The sequence below is a fragment of the Tympanuchus pallidicinctus genome, unplaced genomic scaffold (assembly GCF_026119805.1).
Source record: "Tympanuchus pallidicinctus isolate F22 unplaced genomic scaffold, pur_lepc_1.0 scaffold9, whole genome shotgun sequence".
NCBI lineage: Eukaryota > Metazoa > Chordata > Aves > Galliformes > Phasianidae > Tympanuchus > Tympanuchus pallidicinctus.
This window is the reverse complement of record NW_026294813.1, coordinates 4,296,325-4,323,846: the sequence shown is the minus strand read 5'-3', so window position 1 is coordinate 4,323,846 and position 27,522 is coordinate 4,296,325. Positions and strand designations below refer to the sequence as shown.

General features: G+C 42.9%; 4 protein-coding genes across 9 annotated transcripts in view; 2 read left to right on the top strand and 2 right to left on the bottom strand.

Annotated features, from left to right (window-relative positions):
• KIF2A (kinesin family member 2A) overlaps positions 1–2,934 on the top strand; it is a 53,171-nt gene extending 50,237 nt beyond the window's left edge. For all 4 annotated transcript variants that reach the window (XM_052670431.1, XM_052670430.1, XM_052670433.1 and 1 more), the window contains 2 exons: positions 620–755; positions 1,107–2,934. In XM_052670431.1, the coding sequence (XP_052526391.1) occupies positions 620–755; positions 1,107–1,192 (222 nt within the window). In that variant the 3' untranslated portion in view covers positions 1,193–2,934. The remainder of the gene's footprint in view (positions 1–619; positions 756–1,106) is intronic.
• A 2,256-nt stretch (positions 2,935–5,190) lies between these two features.
• LOC128074521 (uncharacterized) lies at positions 5,191–7,433 on the bottom strand. Its single transcript, XM_052670450.1, is given in 4 exon segments — positions 5,191–5,651; positions 5,653–5,747; positions 5,750–5,862; positions 5,865–7,433. Coding segments are annotated over 4 exon segments (1,548 nt in total). The 5' UTR covers positions 7,027–7,433; the 3' UTR covers positions 5,191–5,473.
• A 1,403-nt stretch (positions 7,434–8,836) lies between these two features.
• The window catches only part of IPO11 (importin 11), an 85,957-nt gene continuing 67,271 nt past the window's right edge, over positions 8,837–27,522 (top strand). Inside the window, exons 1-4 of one of the 3 annotated variants that reach the window (XM_052670414.1) lie at positions 19,534–19,672; positions 20,188–20,247; positions 26,584–26,658; positions 26,942–27,085. In XM_052670414.1, the coding sequence (XP_052526374.1) occupies positions 26,948–27,085 (138 nt within the window). In that variant the 5' untranslated portion in view covers positions 19,534–19,672; positions 20,188–20,247; positions 26,584–26,658; positions 26,942–26,947. Of the gene's footprint in view, positions 8,977–19,533; positions 19,673–19,779; positions 19,834–20,187; positions 20,248–26,583; positions 26,659–26,941; positions 27,086–27,522 lie in introns of those variants that run through there. The other 2 variants (XM_052670415.1, XM_052670416.1) reach the window with 2 other exon arrangements.
• DIMT1 (DIM1 rRNA methyltransferase and ribosome maturation factor) lies at positions 11,646–19,072 on the bottom strand. The gene is made up of 12 exons (XM_052670465.1): positions 18,933–19,072; positions 18,723–18,796; positions 17,830–17,916; positions 17,086–17,147; positions 16,882–16,975; positions 16,752–16,801; positions 15,939–16,062; positions 15,750–15,842; positions 13,887–13,951; positions 13,517–13,580; positions 12,924–13,030; positions 11,646–12,203 (listed from the first exon to the last, which is right to left on the bottom strand). The coding sequence occupies exons 1-12, from the start codon at positions 18,991–18,993 to the stop codon at positions 12,161–12,163; spliced, it is 924 nt and encodes a 307-aa protein (XP_052526425.1). The 5' UTR covers positions 18,994–19,072; the 3' UTR covers positions 11,646–12,160.

Sequence of the window (27,522 nt, the reverse complement as noted above, 5' to 3'; positions counted from 1 at the left end):
AAAGAAGGGGACATTCTCTTTAGCCAAGTCTGTGGTGATAGAAAAAGGTGAAATGGTTTCAAGCTTAAAAAGGAGAAAATTTAGGTTGGGTATAAGGAAAAAATCTGTACAGTGATGGTGGTGACAGGTTGCCCAGAAATGTAGTGGATGCCCATTCCCTTGAGACTTTCAAGGTGAGGCTGTATTGGGCCCTGGGCAACCTGATCAAGCTGTGGATTGTCTCTGTTCATTGCAGGGGAGTTGGACTAGATGACCTGTAGATGACCTTTAATGATCTTTTCCATCTCTAAGGATTCTGTGATTCTAACAGCGCTGCCATCATAGACGGTGGCAAATAGCCCATAATTGAAACTGAAGCGTGAATGTAGAACTGTGTAACATGGTTGATGATGTGGCTGTTGGAGGTAAGAAATTGTATGTAGAGCACATGCAGTTTTTCTGAACTGAAAATATGGATTCGTTTTAAGACAGAAATTTGTTGGAATGAGACAATTAAACAGTAGGAAATACAGTCATCTTGAGTGTAAGTAGTAATTCATCTCTTTATTTAAAACCTGTACCTTTGCTAATGTTTTTTTGTTTTGCTGTCTTGATTGTTTTATTTATAACTGTTACCTAGGAATCTATTAGATGGCTGGAAGATGAAAAAGCACTTCTTGAGATGACGGAAGAAGTGGACTATGATGTGGATTCTTATGCTACCCAACTTGAAGCAATTCTGGATCAAAAGATTGATATTCTGACTGAACTTAGAGGTAGATCACTTTTAATCACTTTTGCTTTATTAGCAGTGCGTAGTTTGGGCTTGTATTTTGGGATATTTTTCCTCTTACACTGTCATGTACATTAGAAGAAATGATTGTTCTGCTGCCTAGGAAAAAGTTCACATCTATGTTCCAGTCATTCTAGTTTGAAAGAAAAATCTCTGTTACACCTCCAGGAAGTATGAACTTGTTTCTGTAACTTCCTTTTCCTTTATTCCAAAATGTGAAAGAGAAGAAAAAGAAAATGCAAAGAAGATGCACAAAAAAAAAAAAAAAAAAGTAGTTTCAGGATCTGTGTTGGGCATAGGCATATTGGTACTCATTCTCTCTTTTTCATTACAGATAAAGTGAAATCTTTCCGAGCAGCTCTCCAAGAGGAGGAACAGGCCAGTAAACAGATCAACCCAAAAAGACCACGTGCCGTTTGAAAGGGGCCTTTGCTGCTAAAGGAACCCACGAACCCATACTGCTGTAGCACACATTTGTTACAAAACCCAGTGGCCCTAAGAACTCAACTACTTGAAAGTGTAAAAGCGTTAGAAATGTCTGTGGAAATGTCCTGTTTCTTATTCACCTGAGTGACATTTTCAATTTTGTGTGAAATGCTCCTATGATGTCTACAAAATGCTTCTAGACCAGACAGCACAACCATGCAGGGTTTAGATCTGTGAAGCACTTTGTTTAAAATATTTCATTTATTCAAATTGTGAATTTTATGTTGGGAAATATTTGCCATGTTTTTAACAATGAAGTAAAACTGTGGCTATTAAAAAATCACAGTATTTCCATATTACTACGTTCGGATTTGTTACAGAGATCAGCTGTGTAGTTTTAAATTGTGTTTGCTTGCATGCTCACCTCACTAGTGGTTGTACATAACTTCTCTTCTGCAGATAGCTGTGCTTACCACTTCCTGTTCTGTGCCTTGATGAAGGCTCCTTAACCCTAAACATCCCCCTTCTGAAGCACAGCTTTAAGCAACATTCCTTATTTTGTCAATATAAATTGCTTTTAGCGTATGTACATTTTTAATGTCTTTTGAAACTTTTTTTTGGTGAGTAGTTCATTCATTTCACAGAATGTGCCATATCATTTGAACAGGAACTGTAAGAGCTGTTAGAGTGGACGAACAGCTGGACATTCCATCCTCCTTGTAAAAATATGGATTCTAGATTTATCTGAAAACCATGAAGTATGGTTATATAACACTTTTCTCAGTTAAAAAAAAAAAAAGAAAAAAAGAAAAAAAAGAAAAAAAATATAAATTAGTTGATGTATAATAAAGGGTAATGTCTAAGTACCGAGGAGAGTTGTATCTTAGGATAATGCAGATATGCAGCATGTGGTATGGTGTGATAATGCTGTCAGAATAAAGGTACAATCTTACCTCTGTGTATGGCTAGGATAACTGTCAAAGTTTGGGGATCTAGCTAAATAAATACATTTTGGGGATCTAGCTAAATATACTGGCCTTTCACATACTGTTAAATTGGCTTTTGATGCATGACAGATTTACATGTACATTAACTGTAGTTTGCAGGTAGTTTGAGTAGCTCTGTTGCTTTAAAAATAGTAGCTAATACCTATTTTTCCCTTTGTATGCAGTGCCAGCAGCTGAAAAGTGGTGTGAAATTGCATCATTTAAGGATTTGCACAATACCTCTACCTAGTGCTAACAGGAATTCCTCAAGTAACTAAATTCTCACAAATGGCGCCATGTGTATCAGCACTTCTTGGCTGGTGGCACTCAAGTTACTTTGTGTATCCAAAAGAGATTGACCTTTCATGTAAGAACTTCTCATCAGGTGAAGAGCTGTAGACCTCTCTAGGAGTTCTCCCTGTTTCCAGGAGTTTCTATCAGCAGACTTTCCTGGGAACTGCTGAAACATTACTTTTGGAATACAAGCCTGTTTGCTTGTGTAAGGCCTAGAGGGAAATAAAGGGAAGGCAATGAAAAGAGAGTTAAATGAGCCAGGAATTCTTGTGGTGTTTAATGTTTGTATCTCCCATAGGAAGGTAGGCTATGGGAAGCTCTTGTCGCATCATGGTTAAAAGAATCAAAAAAACCTCTTGTGTGTAAACATGAAAACTGAAGAAAAAAAAAAAAAAAAAGCCAATGTAGATTTTACATAATGTGTTTAATAAATTAAGCTATTAAATGAACTACAAATGAGAATTCTATCGAAGTTCTGTTCCGTTTTGGAGAGGGTGGTACTTTGAAAACGTGTGAGTGGCTGCACTTCTGAAAAGGCCTCTTGATTTTTGATTTTTTGAACTTTCTGTTTTGAGACAAGAATTGGAGAATAGGCTTCAAGACTGTTGAAAAAAATTAACGTCTTGTGACTCCATTTTCAAGGCATTATTTGCAAATTTTCAAATGGAATGTATGGAGTTGCAATCCAAAGTTCAACTCAAAAATCCAGCTCTCTTTACCAGACTTCTATAAGCCTTATCTTAGCAGAGATAAATATCCCCTGCTTCACAGTCATGCCTCATTCATGTTGGCACTTTTCACAGTACTTAGATTTGTGAAAAACTATTTTCAGGGACAAAGCATGGGAAGAGTAAAATTTCATCACAAATCTGACAAACGCCTTGAGAGCTCACTAAGATTTGCAGCCATTGCCAGTGAACTAGGGGGATACGTTAGTTTCACAAAAACAGGGTCATGTACCTCACTATTTTTGTTGTTAATTGCTCGCTATGTTTTGGTAAGAAATATTTTAAAATACTTCATTATTGATGTACAAGTACTTATATTTTATATGCGGCCCAAGATAATTCCTGTTCACTCAATGTGGACCTGGCAACCAAAAAGTTAAGACACCCTTAGGTTATTTTGTAATACCAGAGAGTTTGAGTTTCTCTAGAGAATTCTTAATTTCTAGAAGAACATCTGAAGATCATGATATGGAATTACAGAATGACTCGGGTTGGAAGGGACCTCAAGGATCACCAGTGTCATCCCAACTGCTATGGGCAGACACCACCCATCTGATCAGGTTGCCCAGGGCCCTGTCTAGCTTCCTTGAATACCTCCATGGATGGAGCATCCACAGCTTCTCTGGGCAGCTGTTCCACTGCCTCACTGCCCTCTGACCAAAGAATTTCTTCTTAGCGTCTAAAGGTTTTTTGTTTAAATCTGCTCACCCTTAACTATCACCATCTGCCTGCATAAAAGTCTCTTCTGTTCATAATCTCCTCTCAAGTACAGGAAGGCTGTGATTGTCTCCTCCCAGCTTTCTCTTCTCCAGGCTGAGCAAGGAGACCTTGTTTCCCCAGCCTGTCCTCATAGAAGGGTGTCTCGCTCCAATTTATAGGAGGGAGATGAGGTTCTTTCAATATCCGTATACCCGGCGTGAGATTGAGAAACAACGGTTCACATGTTGGTCCGACCAGTTTACTACAAAACCTAAGCAGGGAGACGGGGAACGGAAGGAGGGCGATAGAAAAGATGGGAAAGAAGAAGGAATTGCATAAAGTAGGGAGAGTCACCATCAGGATCCAGCAGCGGTCCCGTTGTACGGCGGATGCAGCGGGGGGCGGGGAGCAGCAGCGAGGCCGGCCTTGGGCAGCAGGCAGGTAGTGAAGGAAGTCGAGGAGCCAATCCTTGAAGCTGCAGCAGCGCTCAGGCAGCAGGCTCAGGAGAGTTCGACTGCATGAAGGAGTCACCTCACGAGGAATCTGATGGTCAGGAATCCTCGATCTGTGTCCTTCAGACAAAGGATTTCACAATCCTTGCTCGGGACTTGAACAAGTCCATCTGTGTCCCCTGCAAGCTTTGAGACACAGACGTTAACAGAATAATATCTTACACCACCCCATGACTCAAAGGTTGCTTTAAAATGGGACACAGATGATCCACAATGGTGAGAAAAGGATAGCAAGCATAAAGGTAAAGGAGGAAAGGGGGCAAGGAATCAAATACATAATACAATCATTACAAAAGATTCCTCAGGCTGGGCTCTCATGTGCTTGACTTCCTCATCAGTAGAGGAGGTTACAATCTACATAGGTGATACAACACATTTTATAAAACACGGAAGCATACAATTAAGAAACATAAGAGTTGCAACAGCACACAGTATCAACTTGCCACAGACACCACTCGGTGTTACCTCGGGAGTGTAACGAATGTTATATGATTGATAAAAAGTAGAAAGTGAAAAGAGGCAACCGTACATTTGGCAATAACCAGTAACAAATAAATATAACAAATAGAGATACAACATTACCACCCACAACAACACAAAACACAGTACTTTTGCAACCAAAATACAAAATGTAATCAAGAGGTATATTCAGTACTCTAACATGATCAAATTTTCAATATTTCTGTCACAAAACATTAGAGTCCTTTTTGTGTTCAGTCAAGGTCCGTAGGAGTATTCTGAAAATAAAACGAGACACCGACTTGCCCTTTTTTTTTTTTTTTTGAGGGGGGGGGGAGGGGACGCTTTGTTAATATGATTAAAAAATGAGGGAACAATCCAGCAAGTGTTAATTTTATATTCCTTCTTCGGGATGTCCTTGGCCTTCCAAGGATATTTGTTAAGGTATCCCGTTAAGGTTAAGGAAACCAGCCTCAGGTTAGCTGAGCCAATCGACACAGGCTGGCCCGGGAGATCAGTGTTTCCCTTTGTTGTGAGCTTTCTAATACAACCACCCTTCACCGCCCCCACCCCGCTCACTTGGGAGGGGCGGAGACATCAGTTTTCTAATGGCTTGGGTAGCCGTTCAGGTTCCCTGGGAGAGGCCCTAGGACCTGGGGTTTTGCTTTCCTCAAGATTCTCGAGCTTTTGTTCTGGCCACCATTTAACTAATTTCTCTAACCTACCTGTTGTCAATCCATCCATCAAATTTCGTGGAATACCCTTTTTCCAGTCCAGTCCAAACGCAAAGTCCATTACACTTATGAAAGATATTCTGTCTACCGGTTTTTACTGGCAATGAGACCCTTCCAGACCCACTGAGCTTAGGGCGAGAGGTGGCCTGGGGGCAAGACTGGCTGCTGCAAGCCTTACACCTCTAGGCTTGGATTTACTGGGAAAAGAAACCACAGGCCCATATTTTCTTCCACAGTTAATTAACTCTTGGGTACCTCCCCCCACGTCCATACTTTGCATCCTGACTGCAGATGTTTGGGGGTTACAGTTTCTTCTAACACTGCCCGGGTTCTTTCTCCCTGTGACATAGCTTGTATCCTTGCCTGTAATTGTATGCCTATGGGTTTCAGTGATTCCGGAAGCCCTCTAATTAAAGGGGTCATTCTCTCAGGATCAACGGGCATCACCATGGGTGATTCATGATGTGGCTGCAGCTTTCTATCATACATCAGTTGGAGACAAGCAGCCTTTTGAACGCTCTCTACTAATTGGTCAGTAGTTCCAGTAATGGCAAGAGGGTGTCCCCTTTCTAAAGGGTTGAGACCACCTGCCCAATAGGCAGCCCTTTGCGTTAATGACCAGGGAGCACGATTGTTACCAGTAGTTAAAAATACTCCTGCTGCCCAATAACCTTCTGCTTCCTTTTCTGTTAACTGAATCTGGTCGCCACCAGTGAGACTCTGCCTCCATACATATTCTGTTTCTGATTCCTCTGGAGAGCAGCTAAAGTCCTTTTTCAGTTTTGCTAGTTTGGTGGCCGAGAACGGAATTTCCTTCACATTCATTTGAGGATCTAGATCCTCGCTGTTATTGAAGGTATATTCTGTTTTTATCAAGGGATGCAATGGGGCTATTGGGGTTTCTAATTCGTCTAGTCTTTCCTTTATTTCTTGTAGTTCCTCCTGAGGAAAAGTTTTTTCTTGAGGCAAACTCGGGGTGACAGTATTGCTAGTATCTTTACTAGTTAACAGTTCCTTGAAAGCCATCTGCAACAAGGCCGAATTATGTTTCTCTCTTTCTAGTTGTTCCTCGAGATTAACTATTTGATACTGCGGAGTTTTTACCAATTCTTGTGTAACTCTAACCGACTCCTGTAGTGCTTCTACGGTTTGGAGTTCTGCTGAATGCTTTTCATTTCGAAACTCCATGGCAGCTTTTAAAGCAGCCCCGAGAACAGCACAAATAAACGCCTTTCCTTTTCCAGCTCGTGAACGAGCCTCATTCTGTAAGACACTAATGCGGTCCGAAACGCTCTGCAAATTATGCCAATTTTGGCATGCCCAGTCCACCCCTGACAAACAGGGACGAGCACCATGCTTTTCTAAAAGGTCAAATAACACATCTTCACTTTTCATACTGGCAATACTGTTATTCATATCTTAATACAATGAAAGGTCTACACTAAGGGAGGAGCAGGTACATGTATTCATAAACTCAGTTACTCCTTACCGCTCCTCCCAGGGAAATAGACCACACCTAAACAAATGCAAATGCTCCAATCACGCCTCCCTTTCGTTGAGGGGAGCACACAAAGACAAGAGGCTAAAAAAAAAACCTGTAAACACCACACCTAAGTTACAGTTCACTCCTTGCAATTCCAGGAGGTGCACACAGCTCAAACCACTCCTCCCTTTCTTTGGGAGGAGCACAAAAAATGTGAAGCTAAAGCAACATTTTCTAGGTTTCAGTAGAGTAATTAAAACTTCTCGGAGAGGCACAGACGTTTAAGTCACAAAATACCACTTCCTCACTTCCCCAAGAGGCGCGCGCACACACACACACACACACACACACACACACACACACACACACACAAAAGGTTCAAGTTTCACACTTCAGTTACCAAATAACCAGAAAGGTCTTCCCGAGGAGGCACACACGTATTAAACAAAATGTAAGTATTCAAAATACGTCCCTGAGGGGTACACACATAAAAGGTAAAGTTTCAGAATATGGAGCGGTCTTCCTTGAGAAGGACTCACGTCTAAATTTTCAAAACTATCGCTCCTTGCAACTCCAGGAGGTGCACACAAACAAAAAAAGTTTCAGACTATATCTGGAAGGACAACACTCTCACAGCGGGTATCCTGCAGACTACGCCAATAATAAAATGTCTCGCTCCAATTTATAGGAGGGAGATGAGGTTCTTTCAATATCCGTATACCCGGCGTGAGATTGAGAAACAACGGTTCACATGTTGGTCCGACCAGTTTACTACAAAACCTAAGCAGGGAGATGGGGAACGGAAGGAGGGCGATAGAAAAGATGGGAAAGAAGCAGGAGTTGCGTAAAGCGGGGAGAGTCACCATCAGGATCCAGCAGCGGTCCCGTTGCACGGCGTTTGAAGGTCCCAGGCGGATGCAGCGGGGGGCGGGGAGCAGCAGCGAGGCCGGCCTTGGGCAGCAGGCAGGCAGCGAAGGAAGTCGAGGAGCCAATTCTTGAAGCTGCAGCAGCGCTCAGGCAGCAGGCACAGGAGAGTTCGACTGCATGAAGGAGTCACCTCACAAGGAATCTGATGGTCAGGAATCCTTGATCTTCTTCGTGAGGAATCATATTGTCATAAACCTCCATTCTTCATGAGGAATCTGCTGCCAGAAAACCTATCCTCATGGTTTTCAGTTCCTCTTTTGTCCTCCTTGCTCTCCTGCCTATGTGATAAGGATGGGCCTTGAGTAAGAGTCATTGAGTACCCCCTGAAATGGCCATCATCCTGAGATCTGGTCCACACAAAGGAGCACTTCACAGCTGTTTAGCTGCAGCTCATCTCGCTCTCGTTGCCCCTGGCCTTGTCCATCAGCATCCCCCAAAGGATCTCACAACCTTTGCCCAGCACTTGTCTGCACTTGTTCATCTGTGTCCTTCAGCCAAAGAATTTCACAATCCTTGCTCGGGACTTGAACAAATCCATCTGTGCCCCCAGCAAGCTTTGAGACACAGACGTTAACAGAATAATATCTTACAAAATAGACTTAATGCTTGCTTTTACTGTGGATAATTTTCTGAAAGTAAATTAGTTGAATCTCTGTACCTTGACAGTGCTTATGAGTGGGTGTGATGTTATTTTACACAACGTAGTCTAATGAAAAATTAGTACAGGGTGTTTAGATAATGTGCATGGAAATTACCTGTCTGTATTTGCCGCCTTTTATTCGTGTTTCTCTTCTTTTTTTAAATGCTTTCAGATTTTCATGGATCTCAACAGTGCAAGCAGTGTTGTTTTGCAAGTCTTGACCCAAGCTACTAGTCAAGATACTGCAGTGCTGAAGCCAGCTGAGGAACAACTGAAGCAGTGGGAGACACAGCCAGGCTTTTACTCTGTCTTGTTGGTAAGATACAGTGGGAAAAGTGTTGTTTCTTAAATTGTCAGCAAGTTGAGGGTGACTTTTTAGAATGGTGTTGGATAGTGACGTCTGGCTACGGGTGGCATTGAGTTGTCATGGTCCAGCTTGCTGGTGTCCTTACACAAGCAGTGCTTGGCATTGTCCTCACTGTCTCTGAGGAGATTTGATTCCCAGGCATTTAGGTAAGGGAGAAAATAGAACTTCTAGCAGCATGACTGGTTGAGCCTCTAGTGCTCCCACACTTCCAGAAAGGTGTCCTTAAACAGCTGCCAGCTCTGCTCCATTCCTATACTCCTAAGCAGAGTTGTTTCCCAGGGGATCTCATCCACTAACTCCTTAAAAAGCTGTGGTTCACTCTCCTGAAGTTCAGGGTCCTGCTCTTTGCCAGGCCCATACTTCTCAAGATCGCAAACTGCCAGGACATGGTTGCTATAGTCCAGACTGTCTCCAAACTTAACCTTTGCTTCCCTACTATTCCTCTGTACAAACCTAGAGACACAGCCAGTGTGTACCATAGTGGGTACCAAAGAAGACATGCAGAAAAGAGGCAATTAAATTCCACCTACTTTCACTAATCCTTGTGAGTAACATAGCCTGTACCAGATAAAAGCTGAAATTCCATCTAGTATCCATTCAGAGAACAACTCTGTGATAGATCCTGCTGCACTTCCTGGATCTACAACAAAACTGAAGCAGTATGAACAAATGTAAGCAACCAATGTGACACAGTGAATGACGTGGCCCACTGCTATGGTGGACGGGGAGTACTTGACTAGGACAATCATATTCTATTTCCTCTGCTGTAAAGCAGCATTGAAACACGATGTACCAGAGAAACATCTGTTCCTTCTGTATCACCTGTGCATACTGCTGTTGCTACATAACCATAATTCATAAGAGGTTCTACAAGCTAGAATTGTTAAGTTAGGAAACAAGTAATTCAGTTTTCTGAAACACTCCTTCCTGCACATGCATGTACCTGAATCACTGATTTTAAGAACTCTGTGAAATGAAGGTGAATTTTGAAGTACTTTTTGGTTATCTTTCTTCTCCATTTACTGTGGTCTTATAGAAGATGAGAAATACCACACTAAACAAATGACTAATATTAGTTAATAGTTAAGCTGTCAGCTCTGCACGATGCCACAGTGCTATAATTACCATTTTCCTGAGTCTTAGGACAGATCAAAGTGGATAATGGCTGTTGTGTAGAGTTAACACAAGCTTCTTTGGGAAAACTACACCTTGTCCATAATAACAGACATGTAATCAAAACATTAAATGGCTTCACTCAGTTAGGATACACAAGTCATGACTTTGAGGCTCAATGAAAGGTCTAAGCTATGTTAAAACTCCCTGTTTTCTTACAAAAGTAGCTTCCTGACTTCACAGATTCACAGAATCATAGGGGTTGGAAGGGACCACCAGAGATCATTGAGACCAACCCCCTGCCAAGGCAGGTTTCCTACACCAGGTTGCACAAGCAGGTGTCCAGGCAGGTCTTGAACATCTCCAGAGAGATTCTCCTGGAGAATATTTTCAGAGGAGACTCCACCACCTCCCTGGGCAGCCTGTTCCAGTGCTCCGTCACCTCACTGTAAAGAAGTTCTTGCGCACATTGGTGCAGAACTTCCTATGCTGCAGTTTCCAGCTGTTTCCCCTTGTCCTGTCTCCACTCACCACTGAAAAGAGTCCGGCCTCGCCATTCTGCCCCCCACACCTTAGATATTTATAGACCTGGATCAGGTCCCCTCTCAGTCTTCTTTTCTCAAGGCTGAACAGACCCAGTTCACTCAGCCTTTCTTCATAGCAGAGATGCTCCAGGCCCTTCACCATCTTTGTGGCCCTCCGCTGGGCTCTTTCCAAGAGATCCTTGTCTTTTTTGTACTGGGGTGCCCAGAACTGGACGCAGTACTCCAGATGAGGCCTTACCAGGGCAGAGTAGAGGGGGAGGATCACCTCCCTCGACCTGCTGGCCACGCTCTTTTTAATGCACCCCAGGATGCCATTGGCCCTCTTGGCCACAAGGGCACACTGCTGGCTCATGGCCAACCTGTCGTCCACCAGGACACCCAGGTCCCTCTCTGCAGAGCTCCCCTCCAGCAGCTCATCCCCCAACCTGTACTGGTGCATGGAATTATTCCTCCCCAGATGCAAGACTCTACACTCGCTTCTGTTAAACCTCATCCGGTTTTTTTCTGCCCAGCTCTCCAGCCTGTCCAGGTCTCGCTGAATGGCAGCACGGCCTTCAGGCATGTCAGCCAATCCTCCCAACTTCGTATCATCAGCAAACTTGCTGAGGGTGGCCACTATCCCCTCATCAAGGTCATTGATGAAGATGTTGAACAAGACCGGACCCAGCACCGACCCCTGAGGAACACCACTGGTTACAGGCCTCCAACCGGACTCTGCACCGCCAACGACGACCCTCTGCGCTCTGCCAGTCAGCCAGTTCTCAACCCACCTCACTGTGCACTCATCTATCCCACAAGACAGTTGACTAAAAAAAAAATCTGTGGATTCTGGCCATGCATTAAGACTGCCGGTCAGCTGGTAATTTTCTGCTAATTCCTACGAAGGATCAAAAGCACTAAGACAGTTGATAGAGGAAATATCGACCTCAGTAGCTTATACAAAGCCCATAAGACAAATGCTCTTGTTTCTGAAAAACACTTAATGGGATTTTCTTAACAGTACTAAGTTGCTAACAGACTTGGAATGCCATTGGTTCCTGGAGGACAAATGGAAGACGTGGTCATTTCAAATCAAAAGGAAGCATTTAACTGGAATTACTACATATCCATTTTTGTTGCCAGATCAGATTCTACCGTATTGTAGGAATATACTGAGATGAAGTTCATGATCAGAGAATACAGACTTAAGTTATGGCAGTATCAATCCCCGTGTCATTGAGTATACTGAAAAATACAGTTTTGTGTCGAAGTCCAGCTCTTCAGCCATGAACGAACTGAATGCATTTAAAATATGGAGTAGTATCTCCTCTTCTGTTGTCTGTGATAAAATAGCACATCTTATTCTCAATGGGAATCAAAATGTGAACGCTGTATTCTGCTGCTTTTGTGAGAAGAGCTTCTCCCTTTTCAGTCACGTGGGATTAGATAAGGCTTACAGAATAAGTACAGAAGATCTTTCACTCTTCTGGTAAAGTCTACGAGAAATGGATGCCTTCTGAGTTGAAGCCATGCAAGAGTCTGAAAAAAGTGAAATATTCATGTCACAATTTCTATTAATTTATACAGCAGATTAAATCATTTCTAAGACATGCTTACTAGCATTCACGACAGCACAAAAGCATCCATAATTAAATACAAGAAAGAACTGTTACACTGTTATATTGGAAATTACTACTAAGTTTGCCACTTTAGTGCTACAGGTACATTTCCAGTCCAGTTATTTATGTTGCATCCTACCAGGTTTGCTACATCTCTGTAAAGAGCAGTTACAGCATTGACTGTTACACTGACAAACAAGCAGGAATTTTAGATGATTCTTGCTCCAACTTGGAGTTAATAGCCAGAAGCCAGACAATATAGTAGGAAATTACAAATATTTCCAAATTACGGTACAGATTAAGGCCCAATCCTTAAGTAAGGGCTGTGCAAGCATGCAGAAAAGTGACATTAGCAATTACGTTCCTCGAGGCGTTTGTAGAAGAGATGTAGAAGTGCTTAGTGCAGACATTACAGGAGCAGGGATCTTTATCTAGTTGCTTACAAATACTGTAAACAGCAGTTAAAACTCTATATGTATATAAACGCTTCATGTTCAGATTGGAAAGAAAAGAGTGTTTGGCATTCAGAGGAATGCAGGGATGCTACTTTTCCTATGTGACCCACTATTAATCTGTTCAGCATAGGTATAGAAGCAGGTGGAATCTGAAGAAGCTTAGAAGGAAGACAGAAAAGAATTACCGAATGAAATCATCTATATCCATGGAGCGGGCTCGTTTTTCAGAGTAACCTGTATCTTTTAGGACTGTCTGTATTTTCTCTGAAATTTTGAAATTTTCAGGTATTTCCTGGCAATAGAAAAAAAAGGATTCAAATTACTTTTCTAGTCAAAGCACAGAAAAATATTAACATTATTTCCCTGCTTTTAGACCTGCTTCTTTTAAGCAATGTAAGCTGTACTTTTTTTTTTTTTTCTATGGATTACTGTATTCCCGTGTCTGAAATTATACCTTAGCCCATTCGCTATAAATGAATCAGTAACAGCATTGTTAATCTGACACAAGGTTTTCTTAGCAGGCTGTGAGGTCAGTCCTTGAGACACGTACAGCCACTGTATTAACAATGTCCTCAGATTTAATCTTTTTTCACTGCAATTTAGGAACAGTTTCAGATTTTTCTTTAAGAAAAAAAGCTAAATTTCTCCCTTCCCAAAACTGTCTCAGACATGCTTTTGCATGTCGAGCCTTTCCATTGTTATTTTTTTATTCTTACAATATTAGAGTTTAGGTCACAACTCACAGGCTTAAAATTTGATGTATTAAAAAGGAACTTACTGCATTATGTAAGGAACAATGAATTCGGTAGTTGTGATCCAGCAACTGCTCTACAGCACTTGACCTAAAGGAAATGTAAATCTAGAATGAAAGCTGATCTTTATTTTTTTGCCTTTCTGTTAGACTTTACTATAAAAATAAACTATTGATGACATAGAGTTGTTCTTTTTAAACAGATGCCTGTTAAAGGGTTACCTCCTAAAAGTTTCATTTTGTAAGAGTTTGTGACCACAGCATAAACTCTCCTTCAAAGTTTATTCCAGACTCTGATGGCATGCATTTAACACTGCCATGCACTTTCACAAAGTGAATGGTGAATTGGATGAACTCTCAAACTTTGAAAATTTTTTCTCGAATAGAAGTTACTTACTTGAAGGCTGCAGAGAGGGTCTTGTTTTTCCTAACAAAGGCTATCCTTACCAGACCATCCCATTCCTGAAATTGAAGTGTACAATCCTTACTGAAAGGAAAATACAGCTGCTACAATCAGAAACAAACACTTGATAATTTTGCAACCCTAAATGATCTTTCAGGAGAGTATCTTTCTTAAGAATTTCGTGAAAAAGCACACAATCTTGGACAAAGTAATACAAGTTGAGGAGAAAAAAAAAAAACAACACTTCACCCAATAAAACCACTTGCTCTTTCCTGTGGCCAGGGCTTCCAGATGAAATTTTAAGTGCTGAAGATGCAAGATGCTTCAGAAATATTTGAATAGTGCTGGACAAGGTTGGAAAAGTCTTTAAAATCAAAACACTTCAAAAATCAACTCCAAAAACGTTATCTTGTAGCATCTATCTTCTGACACTGTAAAGAGTGACCTGAAGACACTCTTTTTATCATAAACAACAAAGCAATCAGCCAGAAGGGGGAGCACTATGAAAGGCACATTATGAGTTGCAACTCCCCCGCTGATACGGAGTTATTATCTCAATCTTGTCAGAAACAGAATCATAGAACAACTTACGTTGAAATGGACATTGAAGGTAACACATTCCAACTCAACTACCATAAGCAAGGACAACGTCCATGATATTGGTTACCCAGAGGCCCCAGCCAGCATGTCTGTAACATCTCCTTAGTTAGGACACACACATCTTCTCCAGGAAGCCTGTGCCAGTGCCTCACCACCCTCTGAGTAAAGAATTTCTTAACATCTAACTTAAATTTCCTCTTCTTTAGTTGAAAACCATTTTCCCTTGTCCTTTCTGAGTCTGTAAAAAGTGAGTCTTCCTCTTGTTTATAAGCTTTCTTTATGTAAAGGAAATGCTTTATGTAATGAGGTTTCCTCATAGGCTGAACCAGCTGAAAAAGCCCAGCTCCCCCAGCCTGTATTCATGGGAGAATCATTGAAGACATCAGGTCATTTTTATGGCCCTTCTGTTCTAAATCTGTCCCAACATCTCCACATCCTTCTTGTGTTTGGGACTCAAGAATGGATGCAGTATCTCAGGTGAGGCCTCATAAGGGCAGATCAAAGGGGGACATTCCCATCCCTCACCCTACTGGCCACCCTGTTGATGCAGCCCAAGATACACTTGGCCTTCTAGGTCACAAGTGCATGCTGCTGGCTTGCATCAAGCCTTTGCATCCTCAAGGATCCCCAGGTCCTTCTCTGCAGGGCTGCTCTCAAAGAGTTCTCTTCTCATAACGTACACATCTGCGATTGCCTCAACCCAAGTGAAACACCTTGAACTTGTCCTTATTGAACTTCCTTAGGTTCACAAAGGCCCACTTTTCAAGCCTCTCCAGGTCCCTCTGAATGGCATCCCTTCCTTCTGTTGTATCAACTGCACTACTCAGCTGAGTCATCTGCAAATTTGCTTGAGGGTACACTGGGACCTACTTTCTAGATTGCTGATAAAGATGTTGAAGAACACTGATCCCAAGATGTCCTGGAGGGAGACCACTCATCATCAGCCTCTACCTGGATACCGACCTGCTGGCCACAACCATACAACCAATTTCTTCACTGAATAATTCACCTTTCAAATCTACATCTTCCCAATCTATACATAAGAATGCGATATGATAGCATGTCAAAGGCCTTGAAGAAGTTCAGGAAGATGACATCATTACCCTTCCTTTGTCCATTGATGCTGTCACTCCATCCTAGAATTCCATTCAACTGGCCCTTGGACAAGTTATGCTGGCTGACTTGGATCACCTCCCTGTCTTGCATGCAAGATAATAAGTACTATGTTAAATTGTTAGTAGAGCATACGATGCTCACCTGGAAGTTGATGGGCGGTGGTGGGTTCTTTGGCTCTATTCTGACAACACTGGATTCAACTTTAGGAGGTGGCTTGAAGTTGTTTTTTCCAACCTGTTAGAAGTTAAGCAGCTTCATGATTAATATGCACATCTTCACATTCATAGAAACATAGTTTTCTCTTCAACAGCTTTGTTATGTAATGTATACCTTCATCAGATGGTCCACTCGAGCTAATAACTGAGTATTAATAGAAAGTCTGCAGTACAGCTTACTTCCTGGTTTTGCAACCAAACGAAGTGCAAATTCTCTTTGAAACATAAGTATTGCACACCTGGGAGAAACAGATATGACAAATAAATCCTAAGTTTAATCAACTTTTAAATCAAAAGCCAACTAGCAGTAAGAAAACACATCTTTTTCCCTCTCAGCACTTAAAGCAGTGCGCACACTTGCTTAATTAGCTCAGATTGTTCAAAAAAGCCTCAGTGAAATCAGTCAAATTGTTTCAGTGCTACTACAGAGTTTGATTATTTCAAGTGGATGAAGATCAAAGAGACAGGGACTAGTCTCAGAGTTCTGTGTGCGACTAACAAATAACTTTGAGTATTCCTATGACAAATCTTTCAAACCCAAGTTCTCTAACTCCAAAAACTGACCAGTAACATCACTAAAAGAAGTCTGTCAACGACATATTGAACTACACACAGAAGTACCTGGTCAGCTACATTTTTACACCTTATGGACAATAGGAAATGTCATGGCTTCAATTCTACCCTTATCAACCTTATTACCTAATGTAGGAAAGCATCTGAAATTTTACTATGCACTGCTTATCTCTGGAGTAACAATCAGTTGCAATTCTAGTGCAAACAGGAGAAATTCTTGAAGACTAAATCACCTCCTTGTGCACAACACAGTGACTAACCTACAGGCATCAGCAGTTTCTACATTACAAAAAACAAAGAAAGTAGGAGGCTTTTTCATCTACATGTCAATCCAGAGCATTGCTATTTCACATACCTGAAAAAGGGTCTATGAAGCAATAACTTGAAAACAAATGGTGAAGAAATCTGAGGAAAAGAGTACTAACATCAGTACAACTTCCCAGCAATTATGAAAAAAAAATTTTGTCACGTTGTTTAGTCTATACCTGGTAAGGCAAGTTGGCTACACATGCATCAAAAAATGGTAAGTCTGTTTTCAAGACATCTCCAACTTTGATTTCAAGTTTGTTTGCCAGACACCTAAAGAAAAGTACACTGGGGTTACCTTAAGTAAGATAAGCATGTTGCTAGTGTTTGCCAAAGCAGCTCCACTGCTTTAAGTTCACATAATTTCCACAGTTGATACTTACGTGCCTTGGACTCTTTTCTGAAGTTCACCCACAAGTCTGGGATCAATTTCACAAGCAATAACCTGAAAATAATGTATATATTTGCAATGCTTCATATGAACTCCTGACTGGGTCTAAAATTACAACTGTAAAACAGGTGCAAGCAAACGTTGCTAGAAGATTAAGCAGCTACTCAATATTTCCATCAGGCTATGTGTGGTTTTTTTCCGGCCTGTCTAAAATAGTCTAATCCCTGCTCATGTTCCCTACTAGAGGGAATGCTTGGTGAATTCTGCTTCACAATGACAGAAAGAGCTGACATCAAAAGATCAAAAAGCTATGAACGTCACAAGCCAGTTATCCCTGTGGTAACCCAGGTATCCCTTCAAAAAGTCAGAAGGATCATGAGGCTCTGCTTTCACGGCCTGTATTCTTACTGAAAATCAAGATCAAGCAAGCTTTTGCCCTCTGCAAAAACAGAGGTTTCTGCAGAAACCTCCTGGTTTCTGGCATCCCTGAGCTCGTTTTTAGGACATCTACATTACGCTTTGACATGCAAGAGATACAAGATAAATCGATAACAGCAATACAGTTTGACAAAAACATGTATGAATTACACAGACAAAAGCTCACTGGAATTATGCGTGTTGAGAAAAATATAAATCAGTTAGTTCTACTTACCTGGATGAGACAGCAAAAGACCCTTCTGTTTGCCACAGTCTAAGCCATAACATGATTTAAGTACAGGAGGAAGTCCACACTTACTTTTTTCACTTTCTCTAGCATCTTTACAGTCAGGTTACCAGTTCCAGGGCCTACTTCTAGAACAACATCTGTACGCCTCAATGCAGCCTAAGAATAAATAGCATCTCAGTATTTTTCTAAAACAAACTTGTAGCGGTCATTCAATTTTAAAATGGAAGGCATGTGCAGCTCAGTAAAAGCATGAAATGAACTAACAGACAAATATAAATGCAGTCTGAATGAGAAGGGGGAAAACAGTGAAAACAATAATGTCCTACAATTTAATTAAGTGGTGCTTTAGATGAGTACAGAAAAGTAAGCACATAGCCACCATTTTTAAGAAATGCAGTGAAATGTAAGTAGTACAAAAAAGCATCTCTGCAACCATAAAAAGGATGTAGAAAATAAAAATGCATGAAAGTGTGTTTTTAAGCAAAAATTCCTTCTGCTCCTGAGCCCAACTCTGAAGTTGAGCAACTCCCCCAGCCGCTGCCCTAACAGCACGCTGAAAGAACTTCTCAGCTCTCCGAGTGACAGCGGTTAGGTGCAGCAGGCACGGTGGGCACTCACTTCCCCTGACACACGCACCCACACCAGCACAGCCTCACCATTACTTTCACAGAACCCCAGAAGGGCTGAGGCTGGCAAGGCTCTGTGGGTCCACAACCGGCTCAACCTAAGCAGAGTGCCCAGGCCCACATCCAGCCTGCTTCCGGAGATCTGTAAGGAGGGGACCTGCCTCCTCACGTGCAGGCTGAGCAGTCCCAGCTCTCTCAGCGTCTCCCAGGAGGAAAGGCGCTGCTGAGGCGCTATGAGCTGAACACCTCGGGAGGGTAGAATTGTTCGGGTTCCGCGCAGGCACCTGACTGCCCAGCGGCCCCGCGAACACACGGACAGCGCCCTGGGGCACGCACCTTTTCGATGATGCTGTTGACGACGAGGGGGTTCTTCAGGATGTGCTGCCCGGCGCCGGTGTTGAATAAGATACCTGCGGGAAAGCCAGACGGAAAGCTCGCGCCCCGCGCCAGCCCGACCAGGAGCCGCGGCAAAGCGCGGGCGCTTTCTCCATTAAGCCCACGAACCCTCCGACGCGTCTCCGTGTCGACAGCCCGGCCTGCACTCACCGTTGGCGCGGCCCTCCTGGAGCTGCTGCCGCGGCCGCTTCTTTCCCTTTACTTTAGGCATGGCGGCGCCGCTCCGCACCGCGCGCACGTGCGGCCGCCGCGGGACGGCAGCCGGACGGCAGCTCCCGTCGGGCAGCGCGGCAGGAGCGCGTCACCGCGGCGCTACGGCGGCCGCGCGGGGGCGGAGGGGCGCTCTGGCGCCGCGGCTGCGTGCCGCCTCGTGCTGGGGGGCGGCCGCTCGAGCGCGGGGCGCGGTCAGAGGCCGGTCCGTCCCGTCAGGGCTTTCCCGTCGTCTCGTCCTCACAACGACATAACTCAGAGCCAAGGCGTTCCGTGCGGAGGCAAAGCATGAATTCCTGTCGTAACCACTCTGCCCCGCGCCACAAACACAACTCCGCGCAAAGCGTGAGCCTCCTCGAATCACGCCGCACCCGCCGAACGCCGCCCAGCCGAACGGCAGCAGAACGCCCGCCGCCCCCGCACAGGCCAGCCCGCGCCCACCTCGCGCACGCGCAGCGAAACGGCGCCTGCCCGGCTTTGCAGCGGGCAGAGCCCGTCCACGTCGCGCGGAGATGACGTGTGCGCGGCGCGCCGGGGAGGCGGGGTACCGCAGCTTCGGCGGCGGGTGCCGGCGTGTGGCGCGAGCTTCAGAATAGGCGGGGGCCGCGCGCACGCCCCGCCCAGCCGCGGTGTGCCGTGCCCCGCTCCCGCGCTGCCGCCGTCCCGCGGGTACTCCTCCGGTATGCAGGGCGAGGGAGCGGGCTGCTGGTGGGCGGGGCGCGGGGTGGAGCGGGGCGGCCTTCCGCGGCGTGGCGTGGCGGGCAGTGGTGGATAGGGAGGGGGGCGCGGCGCCGAGCGGGGCTGGTCGGTGCTGGGCCCGGCGCGCTGCCGTGTGGAGGCGGTAGGGGCCGGCGGCGTCCTGCGGGCGGGAGTGGGGCGGGACGAGCAGCGGGAGCGGCCTGCGCCGGGCGGGGGCGAGCCGCGAAGTTGCGCGGCGTCGTGCGGGGCTCTCCGGTGCGCCGTGGCGTCAGGCAGGTGCCGGTGCCGCTATCGTTACGGCGGGCTGCCGGGACAAGGACTCCGCGCTGCCGTCGCGCCGTCCGCCCGGCCCTCGGCGCCGCTGCCGGCTGCGCGCGGAACGGGTCCGACCGGGCAGCGGCGAGGGGACGGGGCGGCGCGCTGCGGGGAGAGCCGCGTCCTGCGGGACGGGGCGGGGCGGCCGCAGCGGTACACACGGCTGTTCTTCTTCCCGCAGGCTGACGTCGACGGCAAAGCAGCTTTTCCCCGAGTCGCACGGAGGGCCGGCGCGGCTGCGGTGAGTTCCGTCTCTCTTTTCTGTTGCTTCGCAGCACGTGCGGGGTGTTCTGAGCGCCGCCGCTGCCTTCGAGCGTCCCCATCCTCGAAACGGCGCTCCGAGAGGCGCCGGCAGTGCGTGGGAGCGCCTCCTGTGGTGTGCGCACTCCGGGGCTTCGACTTCCTGGAGCTCCGGTGCCCGCCTCTCCCGTCGTCACCTCTCCCGTCGTTGCCTGTCCCGCTCCATCGCTGCGCCGGCCTGCGGGAGATTGCTGCATGCCATAAATCTGTGTGTATGATGGGCTTATCGCTCAAAATAGATGTGTAAACTTTGGGAAGCGTTTCTTCAGATGTAGGTTTTAACTGTCTGCTGGAAAGGCTTCGTGTTAATTAATTTGATTAATTAACCAATTAATAATTAGTTTAATGCCCCTGCATGAGAGCAGGCTGAAACTTGCATTTTTATGTCTGCTGTTGCATGCTAGTTTGTTGTGAAGCGTTCAGTCTTGTTTATGAAATGGCAAAGGTGAGCTGAGTTTCAAAGAAGTTAGACGAATAAGATGGACTGTGTGAGTTAGGTAATCATGAGAAGTTTCCGATGGCTGGACAAGGGGGAACATAACCCTCATTTTCAAGAAGGGAAAAAAAGCCATGCAGGAAACTACATGCCAGTTGTTCTCACTTCTGAGACTGGCAAGACCATGGAGCAGATCCTCCTGAAGGCCCTACTAAAGCATCATGGAAAGTAAAGTGATTGGTGGTAACCAACATGGCTTCACCAAGGATAAGTCATGCCTGGCAAACTTGGTGGCCTTTTACAGTGGAGTTACAGCATCAGTGAAAGACGAGCAACTGATTTAATTTACCTGGCCTTGTGCAAAGTGTTTGATTTTGTCTCATGTGACATCCTGGTCACCAAAATGGAGAAAAATGAATTTGACAGATGGACCATTTGTTGGATAAGGAACTGGCAGAATGATTGTACTCAGAATTGTGGTCAGCACTCAATGTCCAAGTGGAAACTGGTGTCAAGTGGTGTTCCTCTCAGCCCAGTGCTGTTTAACATCTTTCTAGGCAACAAGGACAGTGAGATTGAGCGTACCCTCAGCAGGTTGGCAGATGACACCAAGCTGGGTGGTGTGGTTAACATACTAGAGGAAAGGGATACCCAGAAGGTATCTGGGTCCAGAGGGACCTGGACAGGCCTGATAGATGGGCCCCTGCCAACCTTTTGATGTTCAGTGAGGTCAACTGCAAGGTCCTACACTTGGGTCAGGGCAATCCTAAGCAGAGGCAGAGTTGAGTAGAGAATGGCTTGAGAACAGCCCTGAGGAGAAGGATTTGGGAGTGTCAGTTGATGAAAGACTCAGCATGAACCAGGAAAGAACGTGGGACAGGCTGTGGCTTCAACCTGGAGAAGAGAAGGTTCTGAGGGGACATTATAGCGGCCTTCCAGTACCTGATGGGAGCCTACTGGAAAGCTGTGAAGGGACCTTTTGTAAGGGCATGTAGCAACAGGATGAGGGGAAATGGCTTTAAACTTGAAGAGGGTAGATTTAAACTAGATATTAGGAAGAAATCCTTTACTATGAAGGTGGTGAGACACTGAAATGGATTGCCCAGAGAAGTTGTAAACATCCTCTCCCTGGGTTTGTTCAAGGCCAGGCTGCATGGGACTTTGAGCAGCTTGGTCTAGAAGGAGATATCCTTGCCTGTGGCAGGGGGTTGGAATTAGACAATAGTAAAGTGAAAAATGTTTCACTTCCAACCTTACTGATAAAGAATGAAAATATTCCTTCCTTGTCTTTGTGCACTCCTTTCTCCTTTTTCTGTGTTGTTGGTGCTGAGCTCTGTGACATGGTTTTTCATGAGCTGTGTCCAAGTATACTCCTTTGAATAGCCCCACTATCATTTCTTGCTGACTGTACCTTCTATAAAGAGTTTTTGGTCAGTTTACTTTCCGTTTAACCTCAGAGAATTTTTCATTTTTATCTTTTTCATTTTAATCCTAGTTACTACTGTAAATACTAATGCCAGCCTTTCTCACCAACTGTCCCTTATTACTGTGTTCCACCTTCTTTCTTTGCTCCTTTTTCCCCCGTGTCAACTGATTTTTATTTCAGATCTGGGTTTTTGTTTCACTGTACTAATAAGTTTCTGTGTAAATTCTGTTATAGTTCTGGTTTACTGTTTGAGTCAGTAGCAGCAAAGGGATGAAAGCATCAAAATTCATTCTAACATAGATGTGTTTATTTTTCTCCTTTGTTACAACTATAATTAGGCATAGTATAGACGATGTTTCTTATTTACACAAAGAAATGGTGAACTATTCTTGAAAATCTTCCTAAGGATCAACATGCGGTTGTTGTGGTGATTCTGGTCTCTAGTGTACTTGCTAATAATTTTTGTGGAACATTGAACAGCCTCAATACCTGTTTTTTTGTTGTTATTGTTTGTTTGTTTGTTTTTACTGCTCAGTAGGTGTGATTGATACAGGTACCTCAGGAAAAGAGGCTCATAGGAAAATGATGGAGAGATTGGAATGACTGCCAGCTGTTCCTGAAATTGAAATGCTTATGGGCACTGCTGATGGCTTGTGAAAATTGACACCAGTACTAACTTTCATCTGTAGTATTTTTTCAGAAGATGAGCCATTGCTGGTTCTTGTATCTGTTCAGAATAGAAATCTTGCTTTTCCTATTTTTCTCAAAACAAATGTGCTGAAAAAAAGTCTTAAGTTTCTAGTTGAATGTCCCAATCTGTGGCTGGTAGCTTTAGCCCCTGTAATGTCATCTGCAAAAAAACCTGAAGTTGTTCTCACCCTCTTTGTATGTGACTCTCATGTGGTCGTTTTTAGGTATCTTTTCAGCCATCCTGTAGCTCCCACTTTACCATACTAAACAAGTACTCAATTTCTATTCATAATTCTTTGCTTGACTCCAGTTCCATTGATAACTCTGGGCTCTCTCCAATTTCTGCACTTTTTTTCTTGAGCTGGGGAAGGGGAAGATGATGACAAAACCGAAGACTGTGTTAGGAGCAGTATGTTATATGCAGTGTCCTCCTAGATACTGCTGAGTAGAGGAGGGTGGTAACATGCCTGGAGTTACTTGCCATGTTCCTTCTAAAGCTGTTCAGTATGTAATCAACATTATTTTCAGTGAGAACACTGTATTTTGTGAAATACTGTTATCAATTTCGGAAGATCATAACTGAATCTTTTTCTGTACTTCATTACTGTGGAAAATGTTTCACTAAATTAACAAAAGATAACAATTGTACAAATTAGCTGGTTGGGTATGTATGAGCTGTTTTGCTGATTGTTCGGAGTATGGAAAAAGCTAAGGTCTTAGATATTTTCTCATAAAATCTTTTGTCTGTAGATATATAGCTGTTCTTGTTTTCAGTGTGATTCTAGAATTTGAATGTATTTCAGGATGAGGAAGAGCCTGAATACTCACCTTCCTTCAGCTTTAGGCATTTAAAGAGTGTGAGTTTATAAATAAAGATTTTATTTATAAACTGTAACCAAAGATTGCCCCATCTTCAGCAAAATCAGTGCCTTCATTTCTGTTCTGGTGCTCATGTCAGTCTCATCCAGCATGAGGAGTCAAAAAGTCAACAGTGCCCATTTGTGGAGGACTAGACATCTTGGGGGCTGTTCAATTCAGATGCCAAACCTCTACTATGTCCTCAGACCAGGGTCTTGTGGAGGAAATATCACTGATGGATTGTCTTCTTCTGATGATCTTTCTTGGGCATCTGACACGGTCTTTCTGAGAGACAAAATAATTAGTTAAGTGAATTTGTATCCTGACCTTTTAAGGTCATTCCTTTAGCAATACCTGCTTATATTTAATGACTTTTTTTTTTTTTTTTTTTTTTTTTTTTTTTTTTTTTTTTTTTAAGCGAAAATATAAACTTTTTCAAGAATGTGTGAAGCTTTGTAAAGGCTTCTTTGATTTTGTTGTTGCTGTTTTTGTTTTGTTATCTAGAACTGTCAGGTAATAATTTTGAAACAAGAAAATGATGAAATTCGCATGGGTTTTCGTTAGTGCTGTACTAATTTCAGTGTTTGTCATCTGATGACACCTGTTCTTGCTGAAGCGTGTGAAGTTTTAGTAATCACACCGTTCACAGGGAAGGAGATAAAAGAAAGAAAAGCTGCCTTTTTTTTCCCTGATGTCCTTGCACTGAATATTGATATCAGCGTCAGGGTATGTGCTACAGAATCAGTGTTGATAGGCATGCAGCTTTCCTGTGTTTGGAGAACACTGAGCAAACACCCTACAATAAATTTATTTCAAGTTGAAGAAGTTACTTGATGTTTTGTTTAGACAGATGCACACACTGCAAACTCAGTAACTTTCAGAAGTTCCCTACTGGATTTTCATTTCACAGTGTAACTGATAGTCTGCTTTTCTTTTCTTTTTTTTTTTTTTTTGAATTGATTAGGTGTTCCATAATTATACTTTATCAGGTCTTGTTCAGTGGCATAGGACTGTGGGATAAGAATACATTTCTTTCAGAATGAAAATAATTTGACTCTTAAATAGAAACAAATGAAACAAAGTATAAATTTGGTCTTGCACGAATTGAGCTGTGATTTCCTCTGTAGTGCAAGCTCTTTGCCTGCTTCTTCTGGCTTTTCTCCCATTTGCTTCTTTTCCTCCTTTCCATCGCTGCCTTTTTTAGGTTCTCCAAAGCTCTGTTAGCTAGACTAGACAAACTTCTTTATGCAGTGTTTATACCATAAAATTCTGAATGTACATTTTATTGATGCTTTGTTTGTGTGAGCTTATTTTCCTGAAGTTCTTAGTGCTTTGCAATAGAGATCCTATTGTGATCCTTCCTTTCAAGTTAATCCTGTGTTTTTCTGTGTTGTCAGTGTGTTCTTGCTTTCTGGTGAATTTTGGCAGTTCAGTGAGGCAGAGAGTCCAAGGTGTTCAAGATATAAAATATCTGCAGAAAATAAAAACATGGTGTTATTTTACCTGAATACCTTTTCATACTCCCTGTGACGTCAGCAGCATTATTTACAGGTTTTAGTGATTATTTTAAATGGAACAATGAGCCTATCAAGACTTTTAGTATAACATTAGAGCTTTACCTTGACTTGGATTCTTTGTTCTGGGCACTGTTCCACAAAGGGAAAGCCAGTTCTAGTTAGATTTTACAGTGTAAATCAATGTCCTGGTTCCGTGGAAATTGATGATCTCCCAGGAAGCAAGCTGAGAATTTTAAAGTTGTCGTGGTCTCATAATTGTAGGAAATTTTTAGGGAATTTGTAGGGAGATAAAGGTAAAAATGATTGATATAAGTAGTTAATGAGAAACAGTAGTTTGTTTTTGCAGTGTTGTTAAAGCAGAGACATACAAAGATGTATTGTATGTAGGGTATAAAACAGAAGATTACCTGTTTGCTCTTTGTAGTTAATTCTGCTAAGAGATTTAGTGGCTGCTAGTTTTGAAAGTATGAACAGGATTTGGGGTTTTTTAATCTTTTTTTTTTTTTTTTTTAATCTGTGTGTTTTTGACCTGAAAGTCTTCATTTTTTTGTCTGTTTTCATTAAAGAACACATACATTATGAGGTCTTCAATCTTGTTTGGCTTGTTTTTTTTTTTTTTTTTGATGTTAGGGTGATGCTTTTCTCAAATATCAAAATTTCAGAGCTATTTCAGAATAAGGCTTGATTTGTGACTTTCTGAATATCACCCTGGCAAGTTTCTGCCTTATTTTTTGTGCGAATGTTGGGATGATAAACTTTGCTGTTTAGTATTGAACAAAAGCAAATTCTCAAGCCTTTTCATAGAAATAATCTGTGCTTGGTTGTTTATTTAAGAAACTTAACTACAGAAATATTTTAACTCAGATCGATATTGCAATAAGTTTACATAGGATATAAATGAAAATTTTTGTTGACAGAAAATCAGTTATCTTAACTGTCAGATATCATTGGTTTTGTATATGTTCCTCTTTAATTCATTGTAATCCTTATTCTACAGTCGTTATAAATGTGATGTCTGCCTCGTGTCAACCAGAGAGTAATGACTTGGTTTTTCTTTACATGGTATAAGTATGTATTTATATTTGAAATTAAGCAGTTGTCATTCCCAGTTTTTCTGATTGTATGCTAAATAGATAGTAAATACATGTATGTTGAGAAAAATTCAGTTTCGTAGATAGACTATGTCTAGATGTTAGATGGACAGTTGGACTAGCTGGTCTTAGAGGTCATTGACAACGTTAATGATGCTATGAATTGTAGAAATTAACCACCTGAAATATATCAGCTTTTCTTTAGGGGCAAAAGTATTCAGAAAATAGCTTTTAATACTATGCATCTTGCTTGTTTCAGGTAACCTCATGGTTTTACCTGCTTGCCAGTGAAGTTCTGTTTGCAGTTTGCTCTGTCTACTGTGCTTCACAAAAGGTAACCAATTTAATATCAAAATATTTTCTGTAATCCTTCAAATCTAGTAAAAATGTTTGTAGTTATAGACTTAATGCTTGCTTTTACTGTGGATAATTTTCTGAAAGTAAATTAGTTGAATCTCTGTACCTTGACAGTGCTTATGAGTGGGTGTGATGTTATTTTACACAACGTAGTCTAATGAAAAATTAGTACAGGGTGTTTAGATAATGTGCATGGAAATTACCTGTCTGTATTTGCCGCCTTTTATTCGTGTTTCTCTTCTTTTTTTAAATGCTTTCAGATTTTCATGGATCTCAACAGTGCAAGCAGTGTTGTTTTGCAAGTCTTGACCCAAGCTACTAGTCAAGATACTGCAGTGCTGAAGCCAGCTGAGGAACAACTGAAGCAGTGGGAGACACAGCCAGGCTTTTACTCTGTCTTGTTGGTAAGATACAGTGGGAAAAGTGTTGTTTCTTAAATTGTCAGCAAGTTGAGGGTGACTTTTTAGAACGGTGTTGGATAGTGACGTCTGGCTACGGGTGGCATTGAGTTGTCATGGTCCAGCTTGCTGGTGTCCTTACACAAGCAGTGCTTGGCATTGTCCTCACTGTCTCTGAGGAGATTTGATTCCCAGGCATTTAGGTAAGGGAGAAAATAGAACTTCTAGCAGCATGAGTGGTTGAGCCTCTAGTGTTAAACCTGTTGTAAGATAATAGAAGATAATAGAAAGCCAAAAGGACTGTTGGCCTGGTATGAGATAATAGAAGATCATAGTAGGCCAAGAGGACCTTTGCTGAAGGAATTGCTTTTACCACCCCCATGAGGTAATAACATTGGTATGTACCATGGCAATACCACCTTTGTTGTGGAGTTGATGTGTAT